The following is a 9,988-nucleotide window of genomic DNA, read 5'->3' on the forward strand; positions in this document are numbered from 1 at the left end:
TTTTCAAATAGGTTTTTTGGTTACCAATTAAGCAGTGTATAATAAGGGGGCGGTCGGGTAGCCTAGTGGTTAAAGCGTTCGCTCGTCACGCCGAAGACCCGGGTTCGATTCTCGACATGGGTACAATGTGTGAAGCCCATTTCTGGTGTCCCCCGCCGTAATATTGCTGGAATATTGCTAAAAGCGGCGTAAAACCATATTCACTAACTCACTCACTTGTATAATAACCCGGTGGGGGTCCTCTTGCACAACACACGGACCAATAAAACGGGAATTAGGTAAAATCTGGGAAATCGTGATAAATCAACACTCTGCTCAGTATCATATTTTCTCTCGATGTCCTCGCCATTGTGACGTCATCACCCAGCATTTGTTTTTGCCAATGTTGCATTGAATATTTTGATATAAATCATTCTAAAAAAATCTGTATTTTATGTTGTTTGTATCAAGTTAGACAAGTGTTGATCAACCCTTTAGCCTTGCTATGGCTGAAATTATGCTGAAATCAACACGGAAGGACCCCCGACACGTCTGTATTGATAGTTTCATAACTCATAAGGTTATGCAGGTGTTTAGTTGCACATATACTCACGGAAAGTAATAAGGGAACGGTATGAATGGTATAAATGTTGTATTGTACCGAAGACAGGCGACCGCCTCCGCGGTCTAGTGGTGGAGCGTCCGCCCGGAGAGCCGATGGTCCGGGGTTCGATCCCCGGCTGCGTTAAGAGATGGTACTTATATACACCTGGAAAAAAGACAAGCGCAGCCTACATAATTTCATCACATTATGTCCGATAATAATGTAATGATAAAACAGCCATTTTTACAAAGTGACACACTTGTATAGAAAAATTCAGAAACCAAAATCGACTTTTAATGATTTGCTCATGTTTAGTAATTAATCATTTATTGTTTCATGGTAATAATTATTTGATTACCTATTCAATTGATCCCTCTGCTTCTTTGCATCATGAGGGCGTCGGGTTGCCTTGTGGTTAAAGCGTTCGCTCTTCACGCTGAAGACCCGGGTTCGATTCCCCAGATGGTACATTGTATGAAGGCCATTCCTGGTGTTCTCCGCCGTGATATTGCTGGAGTATTGCTAAAAGCGGCGTAAAACCAAACTCATTCACCAACTCTTTGCATCATATATGACCCAGTCCTTACAAGCACCCGTAGATCCCTACATCGCCTTGTACAAGTGTTACAAAAGGTCGCCGTTGCTTCCTGCACATTTATAAATATGCGATCTAAGTTTAAAGTAGATTTTAAAAAAGTCATGTTGAAGTTCAGGATATATGGAAACAAATTGGATGGTGCTCAATTTTGCTCGGGAAGAATATCAAGCAGTGTAATACCATCTCCCTACAACAGTCCCTACAACAGTCTACCATGTTGTCTCTGAAATGAAAACAAATTGAGATTTATTTTTTGGTAAATATTTTATACTATAACATTTTATGTTTGGGATAACTCTTTCTTAGTAAATTACAGATTCTGATTTTTTGGGCGAGTCCCGTCCGGAATTCGAACCCAGACTGCCAGAGTGAGGCACCTAATCGCCAGCACACAAAGTCAGCGATCTTACACATTCAGCCACCGATGCTTCAACAAAAATGAACAAAGCTTCCATGGCCGAAAGCTATGAACACAAAATGCCATTTAGAAAGTGGTCACGTGTAACAAATGTTATATTTGGGATAACACTTTCTTTGTGAAGTACAGATTCACGTACAGTAAACTACGTTTATAACGAACACGTTTATAACGAACTGACAGATGTAACGAACTTATTTTTAGTCCCGACCATTTGTTGTATAAACGCTATATATATGCTTATAACGAACTACGGTTATTACGAACTAAAATTAGTGGTCCCTTCGAGTTCGTTATAACCGTAGTTTACTGGTCTAATTTGGTTGAGTCCCGTCTGGGATTCGAACCCACACTGTCAGAGTGAGGCACCTTATCGTCAGCATACAAAGTCAGCGATTATAGAAATGATACTAAGAAGTTTAGTTTCATGTTTATCTACTCACATATCAACCTCTATTCGTCAACGACCGCCTCCGTGGTCTAGTGGTAGAGCGTCCGCCCGGAGAGAGGAAGGTCCGGAGTTCGATCCCCGGCCGCGTCATACCAAAAGACGTTAAAAGATGGTACTTGTCGTTACCCTGTCTGGCGCTCGGCATTAAGGGCCTAAAACAAGGACTGGTCGGCACGGAGTCAGTATGCTGTGTCTAAGTGGGGTATTCATGTTAAACTGCGGCATGGTATATCAGTGAGCTAGCACTATAAATCGGCGTCAGTCCGGTCTAGTACAAGCAGCCACACACACACACACACACGTGCATGCACGTCGCTATATAAGTGCAATAATCTTGGACGCGACGTTAAACCCAATTTCACCTCACCTCTATTCGTCAACAACACACTGACATGCTTTTGTTCTCACCATTGCCCTAGCACTGCGCAATGATTTTTCTACTTTGAGTGAGTTTTGTTTAACGCCGCTTTTAACATTATTACAGTTATATCACGGCGTGTCAGCTTAATATGGGGGGAAAGCCCGAAGTGATGGAGGTCAAGGACGTTTACCACTTCGGTGAAACCCACGAGCACGGGTATGGTGCTGACAAACCTAGAAACATAATTGGGGCCAACCGGGATTCGAACTGACACTCATAGGTTTCTGGCGTGCCCACAGTACCATACAAACTATGGTTATAACGAACTCAAAGGACCACTAGTTTTAGTTCGTTATAACCGTAGTTCGTTATAAGCATATTTGCAGCATATATACAGCACATGGTCAGAACAAAAAAATAAGTTCGTTATATCTGTCAGTTCGTTATAAGCGTGTTCGTTATCAACGTAGTTTACTGTAGTTGAGTTATCTATTACCGTAAACCTAAGCAAGTGTAGATCAAAACTAAAACAAGACTAATTTCTTTGATTCTACACATGAAAACAGCGGTGAATTAAAGGTTCTTTTAAAAAATAAAGTGCCCAAATAACCAATTTCAGACAAAATGGACCCGTGAAGATCCGGGTTAGAAAAGGTCTTCAGCAACCCATGCTTGCCGCAAAAGGCGACTATGCTTGTCGTAAGAGGCGACTAATGGGATGGGGTGGTCTGTCTAGCTGACGTAGTTAATGCTAATTTTGCGTATCCCAATTTTGCGCAGATCGGTGCTCATGATGTCAATCAGTGTATTGTCTGGTCCAGACTCGATTAATCACAGACCAGATTTGGAATATTGCTGCCTGCGGCGTTAAACAACAAACAAACAAACAAACAAAAACAGGACTAACTTGTGTACTTCAGGACGGATTTGTTAACATGCTACTGATGTCCTGTGTTACGTGCTCACGGTAATGTCTTTGCGCGTGGAAAAAAATATATGCTAAGAAACAAGCCTTTTAGACGTCACCAGTTCCTTGAATTGTTTCTCTCCCACGTTTTTACTATGTGCATGTTATCATGTTATATAGGTGTACATATTAATTTCCAGTGTTATAACAGTCTATCATAAGCCAGGATATGAGTTCGTAAGAGGCGACTAACGGGATCGGGTGGTCAGGCTCGCTGACTTGGTTTGATGCATGTCATCGTATCCCAATTGCGTTTATCGATGCTCATGATATCAATCACTGGATTGTCTGGTCAGACTCGATTATTTACAGACCGCCGTCATGTAGCTGGACTATTGCCGAGTGCGGCGTTAAGCAACAAACAAATAATCCTATCGGACAGGAGTACATACAACCTCAGTATCGACCACGTCGCTGTATAAGTGCAATAATCTTGGACGCGACGTTAAACCCCATTTCACATCACCTCAACTTGTAATGCCTTGGAGAAGAGGAGCCTAGACAGAGAAGGTTCACAAAAAATAGGTTTTCTTTGTCTGCCAGAAATGTGTATATTCAGTATCGAAAACATGTTTACACATCCCTTCAATATGTATTTAACGACAAAAATGAAGGGGAAAAACCAAAGCCGTCTTACAGTTGTCCAATGCTCCTTAGATCTGTGTGCGGAGTTCGTGCCTTGCTGACCTTTGGTTGAGACCATGACAATAATCCTTGCTTTGTCAGTACTTACAGTGCGCATGGGATTCGCCAAAGTCCACTTGGAACTCTCCCCTCTCATTTACAGACAAACCCTGTGTACATGAAATAACCTACCGGGTAAAGAAAGTATATACTTGAAAATTTGATTTGATTTAAAAAAATACACGCTATAATATATGCCCCAAACACAGCTATGACACCCGTGTCGAATACATCACCTCCGAAAAACCAAATCGTATTTGCATATTTTTTTAGCCACCCTCAAACCTATGTGTATACTATCTTTCCCTGGCAATTTTCTAATCAAAGACATGTTATTCCTAACTTACTTACAGACATTTAATATCAGTTACAATGCTAATCGAAAATTTAGAAGAACATTTTTAAATCAAGGGATGAGATTACTTGTGATGAAGACAGGATCATATGCTGCACACTACGATAAGATAAAACATTTATATGATAAACCAAAACAGAGATTAAGTTTATCAATATTCAGGAAATATTACGGATATTTAGATAGATAAACACATTAGATATTCCCCACTTATCAATAATAAGGCTGATCGCTGATATTGTCGATAAAAAGATTAAAATATAATTATTCAAAAGCAGATATTTTGTCCAAAGTCGAGAGATAGAGACTGGACTATAGACGAGACTACGATGCTTCTTCAAAGTGAGCCACACAACACACACTGAACATCGTTGCTTGTAAATATGCCCCACTTATCATTGATAAGACTGGTCGCAGATATTGTCGATAAAAAGATTAAAATATAATTATTCAAATGCAGATGTTTTGTTCCAAAGTCGAGCGATACAGACTGGGCGATAGGCGAGACTAGGATGCTTCTTCAAAGTGAGCCACACAGCACACACTGAACATCGTTGCTTGTAATAAGAATGCGCTTGATCATTGCGACCATTTTAGACAAGGCTGTCGTATATTCTAAATATTCGTGCCTATTATTCAATAGTATGCAGCTGAGTGTCAAACCTGTTACTGTTGACCTTTTGTTGTGCCCTTTTATCACGAGGTAACTGGACACGTATAATGACTTAGAATTCCCTAGATGTCGCCAAGTTTAATACTATGCTGGGTGACATTTCACTTGTCCCAATACCAGCTTCAAGGACTAGCTCGCCCGTGTGGTAATTGATATTCATAACATTATGTCATTATTTAATCAAATATCATATTACAAACATATCCTATGTTCTTGCTGATGGTGTGTATGTTGTCATAATCATCATCATCATCGTCGTCGTTGTCGTCATTAGTATTATTATTATCATCGTCGTCGTCGTTACCGTCATCATCATCATCATCCCCCTGCTCATAGGTTTCATCAAAGTGATAAACACTGTTGAAAGCGGCGTTAAACCAAACTCACTCACTCAATCACTCGAATGGCGAGTGTTCTTTCGTGACGCCAGTCACATGGGATCGATGACCACGCTGTATTTATCATCATTTATAATCATCCCTGGCACCAATACGTATACCGTCGTTGTCTTCACAAATGTCTTAATTTCTGTTACTTTCATGTTTTCTTTTTCACAGACAGTATAACGTAACACCACACAGAATGAGGACATAAGTACGTATCCAACGTTTCCTGTATTCGTCGTACATGCACATATCCTCCTCCTCCTCCTCCTCCTCCTCCTAGTCATCATGTCCATCACAGTTTCCATCAGCATTAACGTCGTCACAATGACAATGAACATCGCTTTCATCATCACTTTCATCGCCACTTTCATCATCAGCATCATCATCACTTTCAACATCACTTTCATCATCACTTCCATCATCAGTATCATCATCGATTTCATCATCACTTTCATAACACTACATCATCAGTATTATCATCACTTTCATCATCAGTATCATCATCAGCATCATCATCACTTTCATCATTAGTATCATCATCAGCATCAGCATCACTTTCAACATCACTTTCATCATCAGTATCATCATCACTTTCATCATCAGTATCATCATCACTTCCATCATTAGTATCATCATCAGCATCAGCATCACTTTCAACATCACTTTCATCATCAGTATCATCATCACTTTCATCATCAGTATCATCATCACTTTCATCATCAGTATCATCATCACTTTCATCATCACTTTCATCATCAGTATCATCATCACACTCATCATCACTTTCATTATCACTACATCATCAGTATCATCATCACTTTCATCATCAGTATCATCATCACTTCCATCATCAGTATCATCATCACTTTCATCATCACTTTCACCATCAGTATCATCATCACACTCATCATAATTTTCATTATCACTACATCATCAGTATCATCATCACTTTCATCATCAGTATCATCATCACTTTCATCATCAGTATCATCATCACTTTCATCATCACTTTCATCATCAGTATCATCATCACACTCATCATCACCTTCATTATCACTACATCATCAGTATCATCATCACTTTCATCATCAGTATCATCATCACTTCCATCATCAGTATCATCATCACTTTCATCATCACTTTCACCATCAGTATCATCATCACACTCATCATCACTTTCATTATCACTACATCATCAGTATCATCATCACTTTCATCATCAGTATCATCATCACTTTCATCATCAGTATCATCATCACTTTCATCATCACTTTCATCATCAGTATCATCATCACACTCATCATCACTTTCATTATCACTACATCGTCAGTATCATCATCACTTTCATCATCAGTATCATCATCAGTATCATCATCAGTATCATCATCACTTCATCATGAGTATCATCATCACTTTCATCATCACTTTCATCATCAGTATCATCATCAGTATCATTATCACTTTCATCATCAGTATCATCATCACTTTCACCATCAGTATCATCATCACACTCATCATCACTTTCATTATCACTACATCATCAGTATCATCATCACTTTCATCATCACTTTCATTATCACTACATCATCAGTATCATCATCAGAATCATCATCACCTTAATCATCAGTATCATCATCACTTTAATCATCAGTATCATCATTTTCATTATCACTTTCGTCATCAGTATCCTCCTCGATTTCATCATCAGTGTCATCATCACTTTCATCATCACTTTAATCATCAGTACCATCATCACTTTCATCATCACTTTCATTATCAGCATCATTTGTGTTATATCTGTGTATTTTGACAGACCGAGATATCAACACATGAAACAGAACTAAAGAAACACAATCGCTTCAAACGTTTCCTGCATTCGTTCTTCTTCGTGCACATACAAGCTACGTGCGTGTTTCGAGTTAAGGAGAATGCATTTCTCACGACCCATTACATCAGCTCATTTTACATTTTATATTCACAGACACAGCAATTAATTCCATTCGTACATTATTATCATAAAGGCATAAAAACGCCAGCAGCAATTTTCCCGCAGCCTCGGCGGCATAATTACGACGACGGCGGCGATTATGCAACAACCCTCACGCACAGCTGCCATTAGTGATGCTACATCGCTGTCGACACAACCACCACGTTCCCGTGGATATTGGTGTTACACACAACGCTTCACATTACATAATATTCCAGCTGACATGTTTGACACATCGACGGAAATATTCCCTGAATCATATCTCAGTGGTTAACTGTTGGGAAGGTATGTAATTACTCCTATCGGTAATGTCAGGAATCGACTCGAGCTTGTTTAAGAATGGATTCATGCATGGCGAAGTCTTAAAGAGATTTTTCTTGGCGTGCCAAGATGCTTACGCCATGTTTGTTTTATGGGGCCCGCTGGTTTAAATGTTATTCCCTCACGTTAATCTGTCGGGGCATTATCAGGCCAATATACGCGCAGCGGAAACAGTTGAACATAAACACTGTTCTCAGGGTTTTATTTGGTTTAAATTGATATAGTATTTACATTTAATTTATTCTGATTCTGCAATTGTACTGCCAAAGCCATGGGCCACCACCGGTACAATTACAGTTATAGTGAGTTAGTGAATGTTGGTTTACGCCGCAATCGGCCATATTCTAACTTTAAATGTTTAAATGTTAAAGTGAGTGAGTATTGTTTTACGCCGCTTTTAGCAACATTCCTGTAATATTACGGGGACATCAGAAATGGTCTATACACATTGTCGCATTGTCCCTTTTGGTAAAAGTAAAAAATATTATTCAAAGGGTGACAATGGACAACGAGACATGCTCCTGCAGTGGTTTACCTTGACTTACAAAAGTCGGTGTTCAGGGCACCCCATTATTAATTTTAAGGGTCCTTGCAGCAATATGAAGGGTCCTTTAGAGTAATGAAATGGCGTAGTATACTGTTCGTTTGGATAATTGCTTTCTGCAATGAATCAATGATCACATGGACAGTTGTCATGTTTAATGTATGAAATAACAGACGCCCATAACTGCTCGTGATGCGATTTAGGTTCAATGGATATTATTGCTCGTCGCCCGGGACACAGTATACAGTAAACTACGGTTATAACGAACTCAAAAGGACTACTAATTTTAGTTCGTTATAACCGTAATTCGTTATAAGCATATATACAGCATAACTACAGCATATAGTCGGGACTAAAAAGTTAGTTCGTTATAAGCGTGTTCGTTATAACCGTAGTTTACTGTATTTTGTTTCTGCGTCAATTCTCTACTTTTGTGCGTACTGGACGCACATTTGTGCGTCGCGTAAAACCCCGGTCCTTGCTAGGATTCCATAGGACACCCTTAAGTCACACCTACTCCGATGGTTATGTCTCAGGGTTCAAATTCAAATTGAAACCTTTAAATATCCCAGACAAACCCAGGACAACAAAATAACCTCTTGTTCGCTGTTTACAAGTTTAACATACACTAACCCGGTACTTCGTCAGTTAATCCAGTGTGTAGGACCCTCCAGTCTACGAATACCCATTGTCCATGACGAAATTAACCCTATTGTCCCGTCTCTCGCTGAGGGTGCTCCGATTTTTGTAAGCGCACCTGAGTTTATTGCCGCTACTTCAGCGGCGACTCAAAGCGACAGCCGCAGGGGGGGCCATTAGACTGGTGTCGAATTCGGCATAGTTTCTCCACATAATGCTGCTGTCGACACCCGTTTGATCCACTGTCGATCAATCTGTATGAGAAATATCATGAAAGAATGACGCTGAGCCCTAGGATTTTAGAGTCAGGGGGAAAGGAATTGAGCTCCTATACTGTCTGAGCTGCGTTAATCTACTCCGGCAAGTGGATAACGTTACGTGTTCACGGGGAACTCAGCAATACTCCAACAATATCGCGACACGGGACTCCAGAGATGTACTTTACTCTTGCTCTCAGTGAAGAAGTGTGGTTGTTAATAATTAATACTCATCCATCCATCCATCCATCCATCCACCCACCCACCCATTCATCCAGCCATCCATCCATCCATCCATCCATCAATCCACCCACCCATCATCCATCCATCCATCCAAACACCCACCCACCCACCCATCCATCCATCCATCCATCCATCCATCCATCCACCGACCCATCCATCCATCCACCCGCCCACCCATCCATCCATCCACCCACCCACCCATCCAAACACCCACCCACCCATCCATCCATCCATCCACCCACCAATCCATCCATCCATCCATCCACCCATCCATCCATCCACCCACACACCCACCCACCCATCCACCCACCCATCCATCCATCCACCCATCCATCCATCCACCCACACACCCATCCACCCATCCATCCACCCACCCACCCATCCATCCAGCCAGCCAGCCACCCACCCACCCATCCACCCACCCACCCACCCATCTATCCAGCCAGCCAGCCAGCCATCTATCCAGCCAGCCAGCCAGCCAGCCATCCATCCATCCAAACACCCATCCATCCATCCATCCA

At 40.9% G+C, this 9,988-nt stretch overlaps 1 protein-coding gene across 1 annotated transcript; it reads right to left on the minus strand.

Moving 5' to 3' along the window:
* Positions 1-5,752: 5,752 nt before the first annotated feature.
* On the minus strand, positions 5,753-7,866 carry LOC125379228 (clumping factor B-like). Its single transcript, XM_048395471.1, has 3 exons — positions 7,862-7,866; positions 6,819-7,008; positions 5,753-5,935 (listed from the first exon to the last, which is right to left on the minus strand). Exons 1-3 carry the CDS (start codon positions 7,864-7,866, stop codon positions 5,753-5,755), a joined length of 378 nt encoding a protein of 125 aa, XP_048251428.1.
* Positions 7,867-9,988: the final 2,122 nt, after the last annotated feature.

This window comes from Haliotis rufescens, unplaced genomic scaffold (assembly GCF_023055435.1).
Source record: "Haliotis rufescens isolate VD_foot unplaced genomic scaffold, xgHalRufe1.0.p SCAF_14, whole genome shotgun sequence".
Lineage (NCBI taxonomy): Eukaryota > Metazoa > Mollusca > Gastropoda > Lepetellida > Haliotidae > Haliotis > Haliotis rufescens.

Excerpts from the sequence above, each read along its gene's own strand:
- LOC125379228 (XM_048395471.1), bottom strand. Across the intron at positions 5,936-6,818 it reads TGATGATACTGATGATGAAA|TGTTATGAAAGTGATGATGA; the intron begins GTGATGATGATA and ends CTGATGATGTAG.